At 39.1% G+C, this 24,690-nt stretch overlaps 1 protein-coding gene across 2 annotated transcripts in view; it reads right to left on the bottom strand.

Moving 5' to 3' along the window:
• Positions 1-24,690, bottom strand: part of CAP2 (cyclase associated actin cytoskeleton regulatory protein 2) — a 137,163-nt gene that overhangs the window by 71,721 nt on the left and 40,752 nt on the right. For both annotated transcript variants that reach the window (XM_059937998.1, XM_059937999.1), the window contains exon 4: positions 17,080-17,157. In XM_059937998.1, the coding sequence (XP_059793981.1) occupies positions 17,080-17,157 (78 nt within the window). The remainder of the gene's footprint in view (positions 1-17,079; positions 17,158-24,690) is intronic.

The raw sequence follows: 24,690 nt of genomic DNA, 5'->3' as shown, positions 1-24,690 counted from the left end.
TGAAAGCATACATGTTCCCAGAACTTTGGTCCTCCAGCGTGACAGGGATATTGGATTTGTTGTCAGGGAGGAGTTCTGGGGAGAGGATTCAGATGCAGAAATAATACATTGCAAGGGCCTTGAATGTCATCCTATGGAGTCTATAGAATTGATTGCACAGGCCACGGGAAACAGTGGCAGGATTCCAGATTAATTTTGTTTTCTGTTCGTTCATTTTGTTTTGTAACAGTACCTATGATGAGGGAATGGGGAACAGATCAGAGGAGAGAGAGCTTTGAGGCAGAGAGACCAGTTGTAAGAGGCTAAACCTACAGTGTTTGTCAGTGAGTGGTGGGATTTTTTCTTCTTCTTATGCCTTTTCTTTATTTCAGTTTTTTTTTTAAAAGCACGCTTGTAATACCTTTACTTAAAAAATTTAAAAAGTAGGTGATCTTTGTCTATCTTCTCCCTTTCTTTCTCTCTTCTCTTCTTTCTCTCTCCTTCCTTCTTTTTCCCACCTTCTTTTATCCTTTCCTTCATTCTCCTCTCCTCCTTCCTTCCCTCTTCCTTCTTTCTTTTTTCCTTCCTTCCTTCCTTCTTCCTTTCTTCTCTCTCACCCTTTCCTTTCTTCTGCATTAGGGCCCTGGGAATGGAGCAAAGGTTTTAGATTCCATAGATTCTTGTGGTCAGGGTGCTGTCAGGACTCAGAGATTGGTTAGACATGAGGGGTGAAGGACAAGGAGAAGTCAGAAGGACTTTATAGAGTTTCTAGCTCAGGTGACGGGGTGGTTTGGGGTTCCAACAATTGAGAGAAAGAACCAGGAAGGAGAACAGAGTTTGGGTGAGGTGTCTGTGTGTCTCCAAATAAAGTCCATTTGAGGCTCACTCAGGGTTAATCCAGACCCAGGGCTAAGGAGTAAGGCCTGGAGTCTGGAGATGGACAGTTGGCGCCATTAGCATAGGGGTGATTGATTCCACCATGGACATTGATGAAATGGACCAGGGAGAGACTATGTTTGAGAAAGTCCTCTTCGGTGGATAAAGAGTGAAATCTTGAAGGAATATATACATTTAAGCAGTAGAGGAAGGAAGAGAAGTCAGAGAAAGAAATTAAATGAAACAGAGAACTTAGAAAGAATAAAGTTCATTCCCAAGGGAAGGAAAAACTTTGAGGAGAGTGACGGTCATTGATAAAAATTCTTCAAGGAGGTTGAATGGCATGAGGACAATTAGGAAGATACCATGGCAATGGGAAAGTCTTTTCTGGTAAAATGATAAGGAGAGAAGACAGATGACAGGAGACTGAACAGTGACAGGGAAGTGACAGAGAGAGAGGACAGAGTCTTCTTAAGATGTTTGGCAGTAAAGGGGAGGAAAGAGATGGTGTAGGTGGTCAAGGAAGCCATTCTTGTTTGTTTGTTTTTTTAAAGGAGAGAGAAACTTGATTTGGTTTGCAGATTAAACAGGAGTCAGTAGGGAGAGAAAGAAGGGAATGATTGATTAGATAAGTCTCCAAAGAAATTAGAAGGAGGTCAAACAAACAAGGATACTTACAATGCTATCAGATTAAAAAAAGGATCCTGAATAAAATGCAGTGAGGGATCACTATCGGATTGCAATAGACACAATCTATCTAAAATAGTAAATGTTTATGTCCCAAGCAACATAAAAAAATACATATGAGAAAAGTGAGGAAATTGCAAGAAGAAATAAAACTAGTAATTGCATAACAAACACTGTTCAAGACATGCCTGAACAAAGCACAGAAATAAAGCTGAACAAAGAATAGAGACAAAAATGGAAATTGCAGTAGCTAAGGAGAAACTAACAGGTATATGAGACAATCTAAATGGCAGAGTTGAAAATATTTTCTTTTCAATAAAAACAGGTCTTGCACCTTATGTGATAAATCTATCACATAAGGGAGACAGTCACATTTAATAAACATACACATATAATACAATATTCACAAATATTAGAAAAACAGTATCAACTGAATTCTATTTAAGCAATATCATACAGGTGAAAACTTTTTTTCTTATAAATAATATCAATAAAAGAGGCAAGCCATTGCCCAACCCCTGTACCTTAAATTTCTTTTAGAATTTCACCTCTTTTTTTTTTTTTTTTAATTTTTTTAATTAATTAATTAATTTATTTATTTATGGCTGTGTTGGGTCTTCGCCCCTGCGCGAGGGCCCTCTCCAGTTGTGGCGAGCGGGGGCCACTCTTCATCGCGGTGCGCGGGCCTCTCACCATCGCAGCCTCTCTTGTTGTGGAGCACAGGCTCCAGACGCGCAGGCTCAGCAGCTGTGGCCCACGGGCCCAGTTGCTCCGCGGCATGTGGGATCCTCCCAGACCAGGGCTCGAACCCGCGTCCCCTGCACCGGCAGGCAGACTCTCAACCACCGCGCCACCAGGGAAGCCCCGAGAATTTCACCTCTTGAAACTATCCTTCCACCCCAGCTCTTCAGGATTTCTCCTTAAGCTTAGCAGAGGACATTGGAGGGTGGTTTGTTCTTTATAAAGACTGATTATTGTTTGATGCAATTCTCTACTCATTCTGCTTTATTAAGACAAATAATGTTTTACATGTATGGGTTAAAATTTTTTGGAGAATAGAATAAAAAATTAAGATATGGATCATAAGAATTTATGATTAACTAAAAGTAACTCAAAAATAGATGAATGCCCAATCAAATCATGTCATACATAATTATGGAATACAGTACATCTATTAAAATTACAAATATATGGATTTTGTTGATACGAAAAAATGTGAATATTTAATTATGTTCTATGTGAAAAAACAGAAAAAATACTTTGACATAGAACTGAGGAGGGTGTGAAATAATATGTCATTTGAGCATAATGTTCCTTATGTTATTTCCTTTAGAATTTCTTAAACTCATTTTTTTAAAAACAAAACAAAAAAAAACCAGGGACAAAATGGAACAATGTTCATCCTCTTTGAAGAGTCAAGAAAATGAGCAGGTCATAGAAATTTCAGCAAAAGTACTCTTTTTAAATGAGCTAAATCCATCTTGAAGACCCATCAGTAGTAAAATAAGTGTTCCACACAGAAAAAACCAAACAAGATTAAAACCACACAAAACACTTCAGAGCAATAAAAAGCTCAGTGGTGAAATCTGTGGTGACACCCACAAATTGGGAGATCTTATAAGCCAGTTATCTTGATGTTCAGGTAGGAAAAACACAATTTAATTAGCACTTTAAGAAAATAAAAAGGAACCAAAAAGCCAAATGAAAGAGAGACTGAGGTGATATATTCATAATCAGAATGGAAAACCGTGGCTTTCAATCTCTTTTGCTCTTACTGAGGGATACCAAATGAGTAATCTTTCTGTGCTTTATTCCTTATCTATGTGGGAATAATAATACATGTTTTTATAAGCAACCCATAGGCCAGGAGATAGTTATGCTAAGGTCTTCCTATGGTCTTGTTGAGTATGAATCTCCTTTCTGCCAGAGAACATTTATCCCATAAGTACGGAGAGAAGACTCTGCTCTTCCAGACTCCCTGAGATTCTCACTGTAAAAAGTGATTGGGGTTGACTTTCCATGTACTGTCTGTTTCCACAAACACAAAGGCAAGAGAAGGTTCCCAGATATTCATTTAATAAGTGATCTAGGGAGAAGGGCTTAACTATCCTGAATGTCTGGGGTTCTGTCGGTTTTAGATGGTTAATTCACTCAGTCTCTTATTGAGCACCTACTATGGGCACTGGACACAGGGCTGGGTGTTCATCGTTCAGAAGTACTGAATAATCACATTCTATTGTATTAATCCCTCCCTGGTACTGACTGGCAGTAATTGAAGGGATTACTCACAACCTAAGTCAACAATCAAATTAATGCAGTGCCAGGGACAACCAAAGAGCTTAAGGAGTCAATCGATCCAGGGAAAACAACGAAGTTTAGGGTAACCTGACTCGAAATAAAGATATTAATAACAAGTCAAAGGAAATGAAAGTGGTTTGATGACGTGTTGTAACAGGACGGGCAGCCCTGTATTTCACAGCTTCACTCCTTTATTGCTGCCTTCTTACTAATTAACACCTACTTTCTAACACTTTCCGGGGCTTTGGGGGCTACAAATGATGGACAAAGACTCGAAGAAGAAAACAAGAGCAGAGTGGTTTAGAGAGGTCATGTGCTAGAAAGCTCCCAGGTGCACAGACACATGCCTGGCGTCAAACCTCCTCCCTCCCTTCTAACTGATTAAAAAGGGGATATGATTATCCTTCTTTGCCCTCTTTCCTCCCATTGCTCTTCTCTGACTCAACAAAGAGGGATACCTCAATCCGTACCAAATATACCTTCAAATATCAACAAAGAAAAGTTGATGGGACCATCAGAACCAAAAGCCCCATCCCAAACACACTCTCCTTGATCAGGTCTCTGAATGCTGTGATTCTTTGGTTGCTATTTTTGAAAAGGATGATTCAATCTCAGGTACAGTATTAGAGAATTACAGAATGATTCTGAATGTCTCTGTCTAGACCAGAGAAATCCTGTCAAAAGAGGAAAAGAGGAAAGTGTTCTCATTTTCCCACAAAAAATATTTCAAAGATAATGGATCATCCAGTATATCTCTACAAAAAGATCCTTCAAATTCTAAAAAAGTCAAGTAAAATTACTATTGATGAATATTTACTATAGCCATCATCAGTTTTGGATTGGTAAGTTATAATATAGATTTTTTATGTGTGGCATATGCAGTTAAAATTCATTAGGGACTCATAATTAAAGTGAACAGCATATTTATTTATTTATTTATTTATTTATTTTTCTTTATTCTTTTTTTTTTCTTTTTTTTTTTCACACACACACACACACTGTATTTTATTTTTTACAAGAGATAGACTGAACAGCATATTATAACCACTTTACAGGACTTGGAGCCACATTTCCCCATTTTAAATAATTATAATGTTTTAGTTGTATCTTGGTTTTTATGATGTGTAGTTTGCCCTGTCTGTGCTTCATTTGCTGTCGGGTTGGTAAAACATGAAGTTTCAAATTATATCCCTATTCCTGTGGGAAAACAGAATCCAATTTATGACTTTCCGGGAGGAATCCTGAACACATTCAACCACAGGATATCCAGCCAAAGAAAATGATGGTACTCCTGTTGTTTGAATCATTGAAATCTGGTTTGGGTGATGTGCTGCCCATTATCCTATATAGAGAACCCAAGTGGACAAAGGCGGAAGAAAGCCTGAAGTTCTTCTGCACCGCAGTCGCTGTGGTTCTAACTGTGAAATTACCAGCTTCAGAGGGCTGATGTTGGACACTCACGACAATTTCACCACCTCAAGAAAGTACCATTCTTCACAATTTACATGAAAACTCCATATAGGGAAGAAACCATCTAATTGGAACATTTTTCAACAGCATTTAAATATCAGGCCAGCTGGATCTCCACAGCCCATGTGAATTTAGTCAGCACACTCTTCCCAGAACCTATATTTTAACATCATTGAATGCTTGAGCTACATCTGTCACCCAAATCTGGCTGTGATAATTTCTTGTCATTCGCTCCACACAATCAGAAATGAAACATTCTGTGGTAACCTCAGAGGCACTCATTTTGTGAAAGTGTGCATAAGAGAAACGGCATCCTTGAAATGAAATGCCTCACTAACCCCACACCACTTGTGCTTCCTCTAACCTTCCCTTTTCCAAATTCCCCCGTAAGGAATACATTTTCAAGGCTAATTCTATGTGGCTGATCCGTGACTTACATTTTAGCAGTTATAACCTCAATTGATATCTCAATCTGTACCCAACATACCTCCAAATATCAAGTTCTTTTTTTTTCCTTTGGTAAAAGATAACAGTATCACTAAATAAAAATGTCATTTCACTCTGTCCCTCTGTTCCCTTCCTGTGCCACTGGAATCTATTAACCCAGCTTTTATTCCTCAAACCAACCAAAAGTGTCAGGAGCCAGAGCTTGTCTTTTTATCAAACTTGACATCAAATAAAATATAGTTAAGACCACAATGAAAAGCAAAGATACATCAACTATAAAGCTCCTTGAAGCTCTTAGAATCTTGTTGAGGGGATGGAAAACATGCACAAAAAATAACAGTGGAATGTTTCTAAAATAACACATAAACAAGTTACTTCTGTTTTGACAGAAACTACCATAAAGGTGCTGAGGACGTTCAAGGCTTTAAAGAGACCGTCACAAGGCGTACTGAATATGTTCCTTAAGAGAGGAGAGCGGGTGGGAAAGTTCGAATGGTGGTCGTGGTGGTAGCGTGAGGGCAGTGACAGCGAAGATAAGTGCAGGAATATATGAATCATGACAAATAACATCACCCAGACCCTATTTTTCCAAAGTATGTTCTCATACAAATGAGGTAATGATAGATGTAGAAATGCCAAATGCTGTGACTGCTATATAGGAGGGATCCAATAAATGTTTGGTTAAAAAAAAAAAAAGGCTCCGAGAAATAAATTAATAGAGTTGAGGAAATTAAAGAAGGCTGGAGTATGTAAGGTGAACAGGGTTTAACAAAGATCTGAAGTCACTACTTAACAGGCAAATTTATCTAATAAGCGATTCCAGATATAGAAACACTAATACAGCAGTTAATCCACCAAAACCTGACATTCTTTTTTCCTGTTTAGTTTATGAAAAGAAGTAATCGTCCATTCTCTAGGTGTTTGCTGCTAGAAACCTAAATTTTCAGCTGCACTGGGAAAAGCAATGTGTAAGGCAGAGGGGGAAAATGGCACGTATGTGTTTTCTTCTCTCAATTAGTTTGGGAAATTTATCTTCATTAAAAGAAATTGCCATCAGTAGTAAGACACTCTCTTGTTCAACTTAGGGGAGGGGCTGGATGATGTAAAGTGGTGAGTATGGGTCTTTATTATTCTGGCGATGTTGACTTGTTCATGTTCAAAATTTACGTTTTAAAAATCTCTGGAAGGCATAGTGCATTTCAATTAGTTAGGATATGCAGTAGTTTGTCTTTTCCTAAAAACAATTATGTAAAATTTATTCTGGATTATTTGTAATTTTAGTACTTAGGGGAGTGTCTGCATTTTCACTTAAGAGCTAAGTATACAAATTAAAAGTGCTGCACAGTGAAGCTTAAATGCAGTCCTCACTAGTTGGTGCACATAAACACTAATATCAAATGATGCTTTTGTCATGAGATCCGACCCACAGCACATACAAATATAGAACATGACCATAAAAAGTAACGGACCATGCCCTCTGCTAAGTAATTTATGACAGCGGATCCAGACTGGAATGTCAGCTGGAATTACCTTCTCCCTGTCTGCTATTTTCGCATATACAGCTTTGTACAGATGATAGAAGCTATGTCTTGCAAAGAGGACTCACATTAAGGCTACTGAAATGATGAACAAGTACCAAAGCCAAAGGCCAAAATATGTATGGCTTTTAAAAAGATTTGTTGAACGACATCAATGACCACTTTTAAAATTAATTTTTGAATCAGGCCGCAAGAGAAAAACATGCCCTACCAATTTTGAAATATCAGATTTATAGTGTCTAGCAAGCAAATATGAAGCTTCACAGTGGAGAATGAGAAATAGTTGAAAATCATTTTATTAAAAATACAAAGTGATCCCAACACTTGACTAAATGGAGTATGAAAAATTCCCTAGACATATACGTAGTTCTAACCTTTATGTAGAATTTGCCATCAAGGCAGTCTGGAATTGTAACAAACTTAGTATGAAATAGTTGATAAAACAAAGGATATTATCCTTCTTTATTAACCTTTACCCCCTCAGATAATCCCCCAAATCCCCTGTGTGTGATAACCACCTCGCTTCCTTTGGGAAGCCATTCATTATCTAATTCATGTCTTACACAAAGAGAAATGAGCTAATGTGCCTTATCAGATTAAAAAAAAAAAGTCACCATGAGTGATGTCCAACAGGACAGGATCTTAGCAAATCCCTTCTGCCTCCATAGTCCTGGGTTTCTAAATACCTATAAAGCTACTAACCCATGGTCACAGCTCACAGGCTCATTCACAGCTTTATGTTGCTAAAGCAAACAGTCTGGCAGAAGAATGACAGAATTACCCTCTTTTCTGATTATCCTCCTCTCTGCATTCTGATAAACTAATGATTAGCTTTCCTGTTGGGATTCAGCCCTGACTGGGTAGCTTCAGGCTGTCAACTCAAGCAGACCCTGATGATATCACACAAACCTCTTCCTCTCCTTCCTTCCCGGGTGCTTTATTCTTCATTAACCAGCATCTACACCAGCCTTCACAAGGAGCCAGGGTGTAATTACTAAGGTAATGTTCTGGCCCTGGAAAGGCCCATATGAAAAGAAAAGGCTTCTTTTTGCCTCACTTCTCCAACTATAACATGAAATACTACTCAGGAAGCTGCTGGTTACAAAAAATTCAATCCTGTAGGTATCTGTATGTAACCAGTTTTTACCTGCTCTTTATAGACTGTATTTGAGCAGATGTTTCAGTTGGGTTTAAGCCTATCTCTTCTCTAGAAATTAAAAGCATATATTGCCTTTGAGTGCTTTTGGGTTGGTAGTGAAGAGAACCACCCATTTAGCAATATTAATGAGTCAAAACTTATGCATATTTATGAAGTGAAAATATAGAGTTAATTTGGAAAAGGCCATAAAGTGAGTCACTGGTTAGATTCTAAAGTGCTACTCCTTTTTGAAATTCTGTCCACTGGGAAATACCACTGTTAAATGAAAACATAACTGAGCATGACACAAAAGATGAAAACCTGTTAATTTTTATTTTTCTTGCAGTTTTATTTTCCTGTTTTCCAGATAAATGTAGAATTACATATTTAAAAATCCATTAAAAATACTTGCTCAGCACATATAATTAATAGCAGTTACTCAACAGAATATTTTCTTGATACCTTTGTATGAAGACAAAAAGCTTTAAGGCAATCTTTTAAAGTAGGTGTTTCATTTTACATTAGGGCCAGAGTTATTTTATTGCATTATGTTACCTGTCATATGTCCCCTAACGAGAGAACTCGGCAGCACTAATCATGGCCAAATCTTTCAAGAAGATTCAGCAATCCTGACTGAGCTACACTGTGACATTTTCTGGGCACGGACTTAAGGAACACTTAGGAGTTTGGCTTTGTTCATTTGTTTGCTTTTCCTTTACAATTTCCAGACCTGCCACTAGCACAACCTAATTTACCCAAGGCATGCTCTGAGATCAAAGTCACATGACTACTTTGCTCGGCATTTTAAAATATGGGACAATAATTTTACACCTTACGGTAAAACATTACAGAGGCAAAAAAGGATGAACTCATTCTAATTAAAAGAAACTTTGAGGTATCTATATACATGCATCTATATCTCTATCTCTCTATATATACCCAAGAACAATAAAAATAAATTCAACAGCTAGATTTGAAAGTTTTCTTGTCTTTCTCTGGATGGGAACTTGGGGATTAGCCTGGAAAACCCACTTGAGTGTTTAGAAAGGTATTTTCACTGAGAAAGACTTCATTTTAGTCAAGCCAAGTTACCCACTCTGGCAGATTGGCGACATGCTCAACAAATCTGTGAATTCCTCCTTCCCAGCATACAGGTTGATTAAATTTGCCACCTCCCTTGCAGCGAGGAATGTCCAAGAGACTGAATGAAAGTAGAGGTGACACATGCCACTTCCAGGTCTGACCCATAAAACCTTCCCAGGAATGATCCTGTGTTCTCTTTCCCAATTCAATGGCTAAGGACTTAGGGCCAGGTAGGGGCTGAAAGACAGAAGAAGCCTGGTTCCCTGAATGACCATATGGAAGACTGTCAACCAAAAACACCAGAGAAGACCTCAGGTGAGCAAGAAAAAAAATGTCTACGATGTTCAGTCATTGAGAATTAGGGACTTTTTCCTAAAGCAGTTGGACTGCCCTGACTAATACTGAATTCTCCTACTCAGTCACCTGACTCTTGCATGCTTTTTCTCATTCAATCCTCACAATAACTCTGTGAGATAGGAACTATTATCCCTATTTAAAAATAAGGAGGGACTTCCCTGGCAGTCCAGTGGTTAAGGCTCCGTGCTTCCACTGCAGGGGGTATGGGTTCAACCCCTGGTTGGGGAACTAAGATCCTGCATGCTGAAGGAAGGAAGGAAGGAAGGAAGGAAGGAAGGGAGAAAATAAGGAAACATGGGCAAAGAGAGTTCAACTGCATTCTCCTAAGTGAGTAACCTGACAAGTTGGTTAGGTTAGAGTGGCTCAGTGGGAATGTCTTGTGGACTTTACCAGATTAGTTTGCCAGTAGTCACCCAGAAAAAGAGAAAATATTCCCAAATGTAGGAGACACTGATGAATTTGATTTTCTTGCATTTGGATTAGCAGAGCTAATGAGCAGAAGATCTGGGACTCAGATCCATGTAGGCCCAAGTCCAGAGTCTCTCCTCTTAACCACCCCCACAAATTAATACGTTTTATGAAAATCTCAAACATATGGGCATAAACCCATGAGTAATCTGGATCTACCAGTGTACCTACATAATTAGCTCAAGTCTAAGGTTAACACTACTAGGCTTTCTGGCTTAGTTTAAGATTAATAAATTATCAACAAATTGGATTACTGCCCCATGCCTTAGAAAATCCTTACTGAGTGCTCTGAACAGTGCACCGTGTTGGGGCACGCATATCACTAGAGGGAGGAATGGACAGAAAGAGTCTCTCATCTTCCTTTCCCTTCTAATTTCTCAGACTGTTTAAACAATGAAAGGACAAAAAGTGTTTTAGATTCTTGCTCCATGCACAGGAAGGCACTATTTCCTTTGAAAATGCAAGCCCAAATAAAGACAGAAAAGGAGTGGGAGGGGTAGTAGAAACTCTTTCTCTCACTTCTGGAGGAATAAAAAACTCAGACTTCCAGTCTTTTTAATAGAGTAAAATCCACAGACCAGTCAATGACCATAAATTATCTTCCCTTTAGTTGGAAACTTTCCAACTTCCCTTTAGTTGGAAACTAAACTTCCCTTTAGTCAGAAACCGGTACACACTAATTCCATGCAAACACACACATACACACATACAATTTCATTGTCCGGTCTTAGCAGCATAAGGCATGTTGGAGAAAATATGGCAAGTGTGCATAGGAAGGAAGGCAATGCCTTCTGACTTACAGCACAACAGACGTGGTTCTCCACCACACCGGTGCTTCCTACCTGTCCGAAATTAACCAGGGCTACAGGTGGCGGGGCCCAGGTGGAAGACCTCCCAAAACCCCTGGCGATAGCCTTCCTTGGGGGTGGTGCCCACCCAGGGCTTCAGAAGCACTGGTCCAGTAGAAGTTACATTTTCAGCTCAGGCTAAAATCTGGGGGCCACTTATGGTAGAGGTGATTAAAGATTATCTTTCACATCTCTCCCTGGTGATATGAGATGTCTCAGTGCCAAGAGAAATCATTTCCCCTCTCCCAATTAACTAAACACTTTCTACAGTTTTATTTGGCTACGTAACTCCTATAAATGACCGTGCAGGGCAGTTCTTTTTATGTGTAGTGTGAAAAGAACTTTGGATGGCGAGTAAAGTAATGGGCCCAGGTCTAGATCCCATGGCCAGGTCATTAATGTGTCACTGAACTTCACTTTTCATGCTTGTGAATTAGAAATATCCTATTTTCCCTAGATCCAACTGGTATAAAAGTAAATGGAGGGCTTCCCTGGTGGCGCAGTGGTTGAGAGTCTGCCTGCCAATGCAGGGGACACGGGTTCGAGCCCTGGTCTGGGAAGATCCGACATGCCACGGAGCAACTGGGCCCGTAAGCCACAATTACTGAGCCTGCGCATCTGGAGCCTGTGCTCCGCAACAAGAGAGGCCGCGATAGTGAGAGGCCCACACACTGCGATGAAGAATGGCCCCCACTTGCCGCAACTGGAGAGAGCCCTCACACAGAAATGAAGACCCAACACAGCCATAAATACATAAATAAATAAATAAAATATTAAAAAAAAAAAAAAAAAAGTAAATGGAGAGTTAAGTGCGCCCGGGTCCCTTGAAAACTTCTGCACGTATAGAAGAGGGATTTCTTGGCCATTTTCCATGTGAGACTCCTTCTATCAACTGGGAAAAGACAGGCTTTTTAAATTGTCACGAGAATTCTTAACGACGATACTGTAAGGACTAGAACAATCTTTTGCCCAAAGATCATTTTTATAAATTACAACAAGGGGAGAGAAGAAAAGCATGTTCTGCACATGTTTTATAAGATGATCTATATCATGAGTGTTGTAATATGTCTGTAATACGAGAGGAGTGCTTTCAAAGTGCAAGATGTGATGACCCAGTAGTACATCATGAAATCGATTCAGTGGGTCATGAACTGTCTTTAAAAAAAGAAGAAAAGAACAGAGCAATAGAATGGACTAGATGAAATATATCATAATGAACTGCACATGATAAGGATAACTGTTGTTTTGAGAAACTGGGTGATGAAATAAAATACATTTTTTCCTATGGGTCAAGGTTGAAAACTTTGAAACCCTTCACAATAGAGAACATAAGAAGCGTGTTTCTTAGTCCAAAATGAGAAAAAGGAAGTTTGAAATTGGATTGTCATCATTGTCAATCAGGGCTGTAGGCGAATCTCTTTATCTTACTTCTTCCAGGATAAACGGAGGAGTGAAGATGGAGGAATGGGGGTGGGGGACAGGGAAGAAGAAACAAATGGTAGGGCGGCTTCACATTTTGGTCCGTGGCTCACGGCCTTATTTAAAAAACCAATTAACTGTTTTAGAGTCTGGCAAGGAGGGAATCAAGGCAATCTGGATGAGTTTTCTATTGGTGCATAATGAATTACCACAAACTTAGTGGCTTAAAACAATATACATTTAGCATCTCACAGCTTCTGGGCAAGGTGAAGCTATATTCTCTGCTCAGGGTCTCACAGGGCTGAAATCAAGGTGTCGGCAAGGCTACATTTCTATCTGGAGCTTTGGGTCCCCTTCAAAGTGCACACAGTCATTGGCAGAATTTGATTTCTTACACTTGTGGGACTGAAGTCTCTGTTTTACTGCTGGCTGTCAGCAGAGGGTCCCTCTCAGCTTCTAGAGGCTGCCCTCTTACAATGTGGTAGCTCATGTGTTCAGGGCCAGCAGGAGAATCTCTCTACAGCCACAATGACAGTCTTATGCGACATTACATAATCACTGGTGTGACTATCCCATCACCCTGATCATAAACCTAATCAAAGGATTGATATCCCACAAATTCACAGCTCATTCCTACACTCAAGGGGAGAGGATTATACTGGGCGTGTACGTTAGGCCGTGGGACTCTTGGAGTTGGTCTTAGAATCCCTGCTAATAGTTAGAATTTACCAAAAGCAATCACCATCAAGCATTTAGAACAACTTAAAAGAAATGTACACCAGCCTCCCACAGGACATGAACAGATGTCCCTCTACAAAAAGCCTCCATGGTCAAATAAGTCTGGGAAAATGTAGGTTTAAATAATATTTTACATGCTTCTTCAGTGAACAGAGTATGGGATTTTCCCAAACATATTTAATCCAGGAAAATATTTTTTTGGGTTTGTGCTAAGTAAATTCACCACTTTATTAATATTAGTGTAATTACATCAGAAGCACTTGCATTACTGCTCTTGGACTGTCATTTTATCTCCTCCATGATGCCTTTCCTGATCACCCTTGTCTGCAAGATCCCTACTTCCCCGAATTTCGGTAGTACTAATGGCTTACCTTGCTTGATTGGCTGTTTGCTTATAATTGGTAAATATAAAATACTTTTACATTTTGATGGTGACCCTCTACAAAATTTAATCTCTTTGAAGGCTGACACTCTGGCTTAAAGCAACAGTGAAGAGCACTGGAGACAGCTGTGTAGTGGTGAAGCATGCTGGCTGAGAGTTCTGGGGGGCAATTCACCAGCTTTGGGACTAGTGAGCAAACCAGTTACCCTCTCTCTGAACCTCTTCTGATTCATCCTTAAATTGAGATTGCTGCAAGAGATGCTTTCTAAGGTCTCTTCCCATCTAATACTCTCTATGTGTTTTCCCAAGCCCTGCCCCATCTCCTAGGGGGCCTGGCCCATAATAAGCACTTGATAAATATTTATTGACTGATTAATTGCATGCTTGCATCACTGTGGATTCCAAGATGTTCTAGGAGGTTGCTAGCTTCCAGCTGGCCAGGTGCTCAGCCCCAGTCTGGGCATCTAACACACACAACCCTCAGACCACAGGTGACTAATGTTGGTTTGGCCTTGCCTTATGCTTCCGCAGCATAAGTGGTCACCTTCATTAGCATGATGGGAGGTACCCCTTGGGAAGTCCTCCTACCCTAAAATACCTTCCCTTCCCAATGCCTGATATTCCTTTTAAAGATTCATTTTCTACCATTTTCTCTCAGAGCCCTATTATAACTCTAAGTAATTATATGAGTAATTGTTTAATAACATCCTCTAGAAAGGAAGTCACCTTACTTTCATACATACACAGGAATGTAGGGTGAGCAAGAGATAAACCTGTGCTCTTATAAGTCACTAAAATTTTGGAAATGTTTGTTAACGTAGCGTAACACAGTCTGCTTTGATATAGACATGCTAGGAGAAAAGAACATGAGTTTGCTATCTGACTATGAAGGGATTTTGTGCTGGTGGGGATTTCAGGTGGGGACGCCTGTCTCGCTGCTCAAAATGTAGCAACAGACCAGTAGCATTAGCATCACCCAGAGCGTGTTAAAGCTGTAGACTCTTGGGCCCCATCCTAGATGTACTGACCCGGATGCTGCACTTTAACAAGATCTCCAGGTGATTCAGATGAAGATTAGAGTTTGAGAAGTAGTCATCTAGAGGCGGCTAGAGGCGTAACTCTGAAAGCCATCCACACACCACAGGCTCTTAGGGTGTAGTCCCTGGCCCAGAAGCATCACCATCACATGGGAACTTTTCAGAAATGTAGATTCTTGGGCCTCAACCAGGACCTACTGAATCAGAGACTCTGTAAGTGGGGCCCAGCAATCTGTGTCTTAACAACCCTGCAGGCGACTCTCATACATGCTAACGTTTGGGGACCACTATCGTATATCAATGAGAGTTGAAATTACAGGAGTTAGTATTCTCCTGAAAGAAGAGAGGAAGGCATGGACAATTATAACATTGTTCCTATGAGAAGATACAATCTGTTTTATGATAATCTTTATGATGTATCTTCTAGAATGCACACTGGGAATGTCTAGGCCTGGTGGACTATTTTCATCACCACTGTAGTGGTGACCTCTCAGACCTGCTTTTCTGTTGAGTGGAAGCAACTAGGACAGTGCTCTGGGTTAAGAGGGAGGGCACAGAAAGGGAGGTGGGCATCAAAATATTGCTTTCTATTTTGCCTACTGATCTTCTGGGGCTTATTACTCTTGGAGTACTGTGATAAGTGCTATAGGGAACATTTCCAACGAATGCCTTTCCTGGAAATGAGTCCCCTGAAACATCCGTTCCTCTCCCTTTCATCAAGAATGCAGTAGAGTAAGAAGGGGCAACTCCAGATATTACAGTCAAGAATCTGCATAGCCACATGCTAAGTCACACATTATCCCTGACTACGGCTTATTTGGGGATGCCACAGTCCCAGTATATTCATTCATTTGTTCAGTCGCTCACTTTATCATCCAATATTTAATGAGTGACTTTTATGTGCACGGCCAATGGAGAGGCCTCTTGTTCTGTGCTTAGAAAAGGGATTGAGTGGAGCACCGGCCAGGAAAGTGATGGTTCTTTCCTCCATCTGAGACTCAGTGATGCAACGAAGCCACCTCTTCTCTCACTTCAATCACAGAAAAGGTAGGCTAAGGCTGTATCACATTGTGATTTCCTAGTTTCACTGTCCTCTTTTGCAAAGAGAAAAAAGTCAGGGATTGAGAAAGCCAAGGAGGAGACTGCATCCACGATGGAACACAGACTATCTCCATCCCTACAAAGCTGCCTGCCTCGACTGTGTGCTAACTCCTCATTTCCCACGAGGGACATGACACATCCATCCAGGGTGGGGGTTGGCAGCTCTGGCTGCAAGTTATCTGGTTTTTGTTTTTTTGTTTTTTTGGCCGCACTGCACGGCATGTGGGATCTTAGTTCTCTGACCAGGGAGGAACCCGCGCCCCCTGAAATGGAAGTGCAGAGTCTTAGCCATTGGACCGCCAGGGAAGTCCCTGGCTGCAAGTTAGAATCACCTGTGGAAACCATAAACCTCCTAAGGCCAAGACCACTCCTCAGACCAATTAAACCAGAACCTCTTGGAGCGAGATCTAGGCGCTGGTATTTAGAAAAACTTTTCCAGGTGATTCCATTGCACAGGAGGGCCTGGGAACTACTGCTCCAGGGAGGGTAAGGTCCCAGGTCTTGGTTCTTTATGAAGCCGAGATTCACCCTCTGAAAGTCAAATCCTAGCTTCCTAGGATTCTCAGCCCAACTTTTTCAACTTTAGGAGTTTGTTTTAGAATTTAAAGTGAGCTATTAAATTTAAGCTACTGTGTTATATTTCAATTATCTTTTATATTTATATGGTTGTTACCGAACTTCAGATGCAGAACATTTAGTCAAAACAATTCTTATTTTTTCTTATTTAACAAGGTATGCTAGTAGTAGATCGACTTTTTAATGAATAATTTCATTCATTACACACAGAGCCTAACAATGCTATTTGTTAAATAGGAACTAATCAAATTCATACATAGAATTTACAGGTGAGGATAGATGTGAACAGTTTTTAAAAACAAAGCAGCACAAAGTATGAACTAAAAATTAGTAGGAAATACTTCCTTGATTATAAAATGGTTGTGAGACTAGTAAAAAGAGTAGGATACAGATGACATAAATACATTGACCTTTTAAACTGGTGATGTTGATTGTTGCAGTATGAATTTGGCCATAATAAGATTATAAAGACAGAAGAAATGTTTCATACTATGATCTGGATTAGGGACAGAACTTGCAGTGCTATACATCTCATTTTCGGGACGTCTCTCACAGTAACTGGTTCTGTTGCTTCCTTGTTTTCTATCTTACACTGCCCATTCCCTAGGCAGCCCTGGCTCTCAGGATACACTCTTACCTCTTGGGGTTGTTGGTAATGAGAGGCCATCAGAAGGAAAGCTCGCTGGGCCTGGAAAGCACTATGCACCATTTCTGCCTGGGAACAAAAAGGAACAGGAAAGTTTAATTGTTTGAGCTCCTAAATGGAGCATTACCACATGATCCAGCAGTTCCATCTCTAGGTATATACACAAGAAAAATGAGAACGCATGTCCACACAAAAACGTGTAAGTGCGTGCTCATAGCAGCATTATTCATAATAGCCAGGAAGTAGAAAGAACCAGAACGTCCATCAACTGATGAATGGATAAACAACATGTGGTATATCCATACAATGGAATATTATTCTGCATTCAAAAGAAATGAAGTGCTGATCCATGCTACAACATGGGGAACTTTGAAAACATTATGCTGAGTGAATGAAGCCAGTCACAAAAGACCACATTTGTATGATTCTGTTTACATGAAATGTCCAGAATAAGCCAATCTACAGAGACCGAAAGTAGATTAGTGACTGCCAGGGGCTGGTGGGAGGAAGGAATGGGCAGTGACTGCTAATGAGTATGGAGCTTCTTTTGGGGGTGATGAAAATGTTCCGGAATTAGACAGTGGTGATGGTTTCACAACTTGGTGAATATACTAAAGATCTCTGAATCATATACTTTAAAAGAGTGAATGTTATGATATGTGAATTATATCTCAACAAAACTGTTAAAAAAATGTTTGAGCCCCAAAGTGCAACTGTTTTCCAAAGGGTGTCTCTCCTGTCCTCTTTCATGCCCCGATCTGTTCCATACCTTCTGGTGGAAAGAAAATTGTCCCTTAAGCCATCCCCATAAAGATATGCTCATCAAGGATATATGTATAACTGATTCACTTTGCTGTACACCTGAAACTAACACAACATTGTAAATCAAATATACTCCAATAAAAGTTAAAAAAATACAAAATTTTAAAAAGAAGGAAAAAAAAAAAAGATATGCTCACCGAGAGCTAGTGATTTCTACCACTGTTCAGTAAGACTGATCTGAAGGAGATTTCAGTGCTACCTGGACTCAACCCCCCCCCAAAAAGGACTTTAGCAGGTGGGAATGTCTTTAAACACATGGTACCATATTCCCTTATCCTTACCTTCTACCCATGCTTAACTAATTAATTCTTTAATCTTTCAAATTTAAAAAGTTACAGAAGAGTACCAAGAAGACAGTAATTCCAAATATTCATATCACACAATCAGTCATTTTTGGCATTTTTTTCTGGTTTTTAGGAAAATTCACAGTTGTTCTCATAAGACAAAGCATAATGATTGAGAATAATTTTTTAGTGCCATAAGGTACAAAGATTAAAGTTTTTAAAAAATGCCTCACGACCTAGAAAGAATCATTATTAATGTGAGATGACATCATGGCAGCCACCATTTAAGATCTACGTGCAGAGAGACTTTGGTAAAATGGGACCACACCCTAGGTGCCATTTTTTAAAATAAAAAGTATAAATTTTAATTATAATTGAATACTAAAAATGAAAGAAAGAATTGATAAGCTTCAAATAAAAGTTTCTGCACTGTAATAATTATTATGTCCTAAATGATGATTCTAAGGTAAAAAAATATAAAATATTAAGAAATTGGAATAATTATGTGTTTATACTTTAAACTAATACATGATATAATTTTAGACAATACTGATTGACTCCTTATTCGGAAAGATGAGAAGAGAACATAAAGACTTTACCACTTCTTTCTATCTCTGGTCCCCATTTTTCATATTTTTTAGTTATTATTTTTACTGTAACATTAATTCCCATAGCTACTGAGAATTAGTTCTACATTTAAACCTACCTAGTGGTTCTCACCAGTTGTTTTACCACGACTTCTCCATTTCTGAGTTATTTTGATTTTTTTAATTGGCTGGACTCCCATTATCAAGTATGTTCTTCAAAAAGGTCTCAAAGTTACTTAAGTTCTTCAGTCTCAACCATGTCTCCCTGTCATCTATATATTTTAACAACATCTTGGCTCGATATAACATCCCTGGGTCTCTCTCTCTTACCATGTGCAGACAGCATAGCAGTGAAGGTGGCAACGCAGAAATCTAAGCCACCTTGATTTTGTTTCTCCCTTGTGGGAAACTGACTTTTCTATTTTGACACCTGAAGAATTATTTCTTTATCCTTGGATTTTAACGGCTTAACTAAGTTATGTTTGCATTTTGAGCATTCTGTGTTATATTTCTTGGAATAGATTTGGTCCTTTCTTCATTTATGGGAAATTTTCTTATATTACTACATCTTTCAAAATATCTTTTGTTCCATTTGTTAGATTCTCTACTCAGGGACTCCAATTATTATCCTCATATTGTATAATATTTGAATGTTTTCATATCATCTAGATTCTCTCTCCCTCTCTCTGCCTTTAATTTCCTTGTCTGTCATCTGTATTTACTATGATTATATCAATAGTTTTCTCTATTGTTGGTAAACAGATTTTCAATAGGGTCTCATATACATGAACATTTCTAATTTATATTTCATTTCTGTATTAATGTTGTTTTTGGTTTTTATTTGTTAGACTTCAATTTACCTTTGCATTTCATTCTTATTGTTCTATCACCTTACGCTATTTAAAAAATGTTTCTACTCTTATTAAGTTTTAAGTTACTTATTAGTGTAAGAGTCTAATAAGATTAAGCCATGGCGAGGAATCCGAATCTGTTCAGTGTTTTCTCTCCTTTGAGGGCAAGCCCGCGTCTTTCCTTTGCATGCTCCGTTCCTCTCTGACACACTATTTCTAGCCACCATGTGGGCGATTCCTTGAGTCTTTTGCCACCATATGAGAGATTGGTTTATTTTCCATTTCAAGCAAGAGTGTTCTACCTAATCTTCTAGGGCCTGATGGAACAGGGAACAGGGAAAGGGAGTGCTCAACTTTTCTGATTACTTTTCATCCAAGGGGTTTTTTTCCTACTGACAAGAAAATGCTTGAAAGCAAACCAAGGTTTCTAGATCATTTACATTTAAAATCACAAATTCATCACCATCAACATAACAGATTAAGTCTTATGAATATTTAAATGAGGGTATATTTTCCATTTTGGAGTACACCATCTCCTCTTTGTCCTGGTAGCCTGACTGCTGGGATTATATTGCTCAAAATCTCAAATTCTGAATATTCCTTAGGGAGATAGTGGATTTTCAAATTTTACTGTCCTGGAGGCTACAATGACCTTATGAATGTGAAGCTCTGAGCTACATGAATGTTTATCCATACATCAAAATGTGTATTTTCAGTGGATCAGAAGGACTTTTGTCAGTCTCTAATGACCACATTTCCAAAAGAAGATTATGAAATAAAACTCTCCACTGCTTGGATATAAATAAAAGAACTGCACTTCTCCCAACAACGATAATATAGAAGTATGGTCCTCGTCTACAACAAGCCTTGTGGAGTCAGCTGAATTATAGTTGCTGCGGGAACAGTAATTTGGGATTGCCTGACTTCTACAGTTAAAACTGCAGCTCAGAGGTGGCATTAACAATAATTTTGTAGTTATCCCAAGATGAACACTATCATTGGCCTTTTTTACTTTCCCTAGAAACAACATTTAGCCTGTTGCTAACAGAACAATTTTCCAGCGGGTCTGATTAGCCAAGATGGCCAATTTCATTAATTAGTCTCTTCCCCAACATGGCCTTTCACTCAACAACAGGGGTGGAGGTTGGAGCACAGAATGGTTGAATATCTAGCTATCTGCTTCAACTCTCCCTACCGCTTTGCTTATGTAGACAAATCTTTCTGAGGATTCAGCTGTGCACCTCTTTCAGCTCCCTGGAACTCTGGGCACGATTAGCCGACTCTAAACCACATTTCATTTTTAACTTCATCAGTCCACGTTTCAAAGGATTTTCATTCCACCTTTGACATACTCTGACCTACCTGCTTCTTACTTCTGGAAAGTTCCATGAGTCCCTCAACCAGACAGCATCCTATTTAGGAGCAATTTCACTGAACCTGCTGAGTTCTGATAACTTGAAAGGGAGAATTTGGCTCACTCAGGCAGTTCAAAACATTGTGAAAGAAAAAGCCAAACGTAGGGATTTTCAGTAACAACAAATAATTGAGGGTTTTTGCTGAGTTTGTTTATCACACATGTGCCAGGCTCAGAGAGCCTCAGTGACCTTTGTGTGTATACATGCACATCTATCTGCTTGTGAGCACGTGTGTGCAGAGAGGAAAGGGACAGTTCGGGTAAGAGGCAAGGCTGTGCATTTTGTTTGAACTCTAGCAATTCTCACTTAGGCAACTGGGGTTCTTAGATAGACAGGTTGGTGGACCACCTTGTTCTGTGGTCCTAGACAGTAGGAGAATGAATTTCAGTAATCAGTTTAAAGCAAGCCTCGGGACAAGCAGACACCAGTTAATATGACTTATTTCCATCTAATCCCCTTGGGAGAGAGCTGACTCACTGGGGAAGCTCAATTGATTCTGAATATTCATCAAAGCTTTCCATTGTTTCATTGGGAAGATACAGGCCACAAAGTACCATGTGGATGACAAAATGAACAGGTACAACTGGGAGAAAGGGTACAGGTAATACTCAGAGGAAATGCAAAAAGCATCCAGCCAGGGTGCCTATGCTGAAGGCATTTCCAGATCTTCTGAAACTGCATCAGCCCTCTTCTTGACAGCCAGACAGCCAAGGGAAGGGGATCCTCTTCCTCTGACTGAAGGTCAGGGGAATGGGCATCTGCTCATCAGGTGCAATTTTTGGGCCCTGGGAAGGTCACTGTCAATGCCATCTTCACATTCCTCCCCAATGAGTCTGCCAAGGTCCCACATTTTACAATTAGAGATATTGTATTTTTAGATCTTATTCCTAAGGGCCCTCTAATCTACCCTAAAGGAGAAGTCCCTTGAGTTTCAGCCAATGAAGAGGTAAAAGGGGATCTGATAGATGAAAGCAAGACAGGAAAATGGGCTAAGAAAAAGAGGTGATAGGATGCCAAAGACAAGTTTCACCTACTTCACGATTTTGCTTAAAACAAGATTGAAGATGCTTAATTTTGTAGACATAAACATAAGCACTGACCCTACAAAGTTGGATTATGAAGTCATCTGTGTTGACATCTAAGGGACCATGAAGAAGACTTACACCAGCAATTCTCAACCTTGAGTTTTCATTATAGTCACCTGGAGGGTTTGTTAAAACAGATTGTCATGTCTCACCGGCAGGGTTTCAAATTCGGCAGGTTTGGGTGGGCCCAAGTATTTACATTTCTAACGAATTACCTAACAAATGCTGCTTGCTATAATCACTTAATTAGTTCCAGGAGTTTCTTCTCAATTCTTTTGAATTTTCTACATAGACAAAGATCATGTCATCTGTGATAAAAGACAGTTTTATATCTTCCTTCCCTATCTGTGTGCATTTTAATTCCTTTTCTTGCCTAACTGCATTAGCAAAGATTTCTAGGATTGGTGAGAGGGGACATCCTTGCCTTGTACCTGATCTTAGTGGGAAAGCTTCAAGTTTCTCACCATTAAGTATGATATTAGCTGTCGATTTCTTGCAGATAGTCTTTAAAAGTTGAGAAAGTTCCTCTCTAGTCCTAGTTTACTGAGTTTTTATCATGAATGGGTGTTGGATTTTGTCAAATACTTTTTCTGCATCTATTGATAGGATCACATGATTTTTCTTTTTTAGTCTGCTGATGTGATAGATTACATTAATTGATTTTTGAATACTGAACTAATCTTGCATACTTGGGATAAACCCAATTTGATCATGGTGTATAATTCTTTTTATACTTTTTTGGATTTAATTAACTAATATTTTGTTGAAGATTTTTGCATCTATGTTCATGAGAGATACAGGTCTGTAGTTTTTTTTTTTATGTATTTATTTTATTTTATTTATTTTTGGCTGCATTTGGTCTTCGTTGCTGTGCGCGGGCTTTCTCTAGTTGTAGCAAGTGGGGGCTACTCTTCATTGCAGTGCACGGGCTTCTCATTGCAGTGGCTTCTCTTGTTGTGGAGCATGGGCTTTAGGCATGAGGGCTTCAGTAGTTGTGGCACGCAGGCTCAGTAGTTGTGGCTCATGGGCTCTAGAGTGCAGGCTCAGTAGTTGTGGCACACTGGCTTAGTTGTGCCCCAGCATGTGGGATCTTCCCAGACCAGGGCTCGAACCCGTGTCCCCTGCATTGGCAGGCGGATTCTCCACCACTGCGCCATCAGGGAAGTCCCAGGTCTGTAGTTTTCTTATGTCTTTGTTTGATTTTGGTATTAGGGTAATGCTAGCCTCACAGAATGACTTATAAAGTATTCCCTTTGCTTCTATCCTCTGAAAGAGATTATAGAGAATTGGTATAATTTCTTCCCTAAATGTTTGATAAAAGTCACCAGTGAACAAATCTGGGCCTGGTGTTTTCTATTTTTGAAGGTTATTCATTATTAATCCAATTTTTTAAATAGATACAGGCTTATTCAGATTGTTTGTTTCTTCTTGTGAGTTTTGGCAGATTCGCCTTTCAAGGAATCGGTCTATTTTATCTAGATTATCAAATTTGTGGGCATAGAATTGTTCATAGTATTCTTTTATTACCCTTTTAGTTTCCATGGTATCCGTAGTGATGTCCCCTCTCTCTTTTTTTGTTATTAGCCTGGCTAGAGGCTTATCAATTTTATTGATCTTTTCAAAGAACAAGCTTTTGATTTTGTTGATTTTTCTCTACTGATTTCCTGTTTTCAATTTCCCTGATTTTTGCTCTAATTCTTCTTCTTTTCTTCTTTTTCTAGTTTCCTAAGGTGAGAACTTAGATTATTGATTTTAGATCTTTCTTTGTTTCTAATATATTCATTCAATACTATAAATTTCCCTTTCAACATCACTTTCACTGCATCCCCTAAATTTTCCCTTTTATTTTGTTCAAAATATATTTTTTAATTGAGGTATAATTGACATGTAACACTGTATTAGTTTCAGATGTATGACATAATAATTCAATATTTGTATATAGTGTGAAATGATCACCACAATAAGTCTAGTTAATACCTAAGTTCAAAATATTTTTAAAATTTCTTCTTTGACCTATGAGTCCTTTAGAAGTGTGTTGCTTAATCTCCACATATTTGGGGATTTTCCAGTTACCTTTCTGTTACTGATTTTCAGTTTAATTCCACTGTGGTCTGAGGGCAGATATTATATGATTTCTATTCTTTTAAATTTGTTAAGGTGCGTTTTATGTCACAGAATGTGAGTTATCTTGGTGAATGTTGCATGTGAGCTTGAGAAAAATGTGATTTACTGTAATTTGAAAATGATATGCTGAGGTGTAGTTTTTTTTGGCATTTATGCTGCTTGGTGTTCTCTAAGCTTCCTGGATCTGTGGTTTGGTGTCTGACAGTAATTTGGGGAAAATTCTCAGTTATTATTGTTTCAATATCTTCTGTTCCTCTCTCTCTTTCTTTTCCTCTAGTATTCCCATTATACAGATGTTACACCTTTTGTAGTTGTCCCACAGTCCTTCGATATTCTGTTCTGTTTTCTTCTCCAGTCTTTGTTCTCTTTGTTTTTTGGTTTATGAAGATCCTATTAATATATCCTCTAATTCAGAGGTTCTTTCCTCAGCTGTG

This window comes from Balaenoptera ricei, chromosome 11, assembly GCF_028023285.1.
Source record: "Balaenoptera ricei isolate mBalRic1 chromosome 11, mBalRic1.hap2, whole genome shotgun sequence".
Taxonomy (NCBI): Eukaryota; Metazoa; Chordata; class Mammalia; order Artiodactyla; family Balaenopteridae; genus Balaenoptera; species Balaenoptera ricei.
The sequence above is the reverse complement of the archived record's forward strand: the minus strand, read 5'-3'. Positions and strand labels throughout refer to the sequence as shown.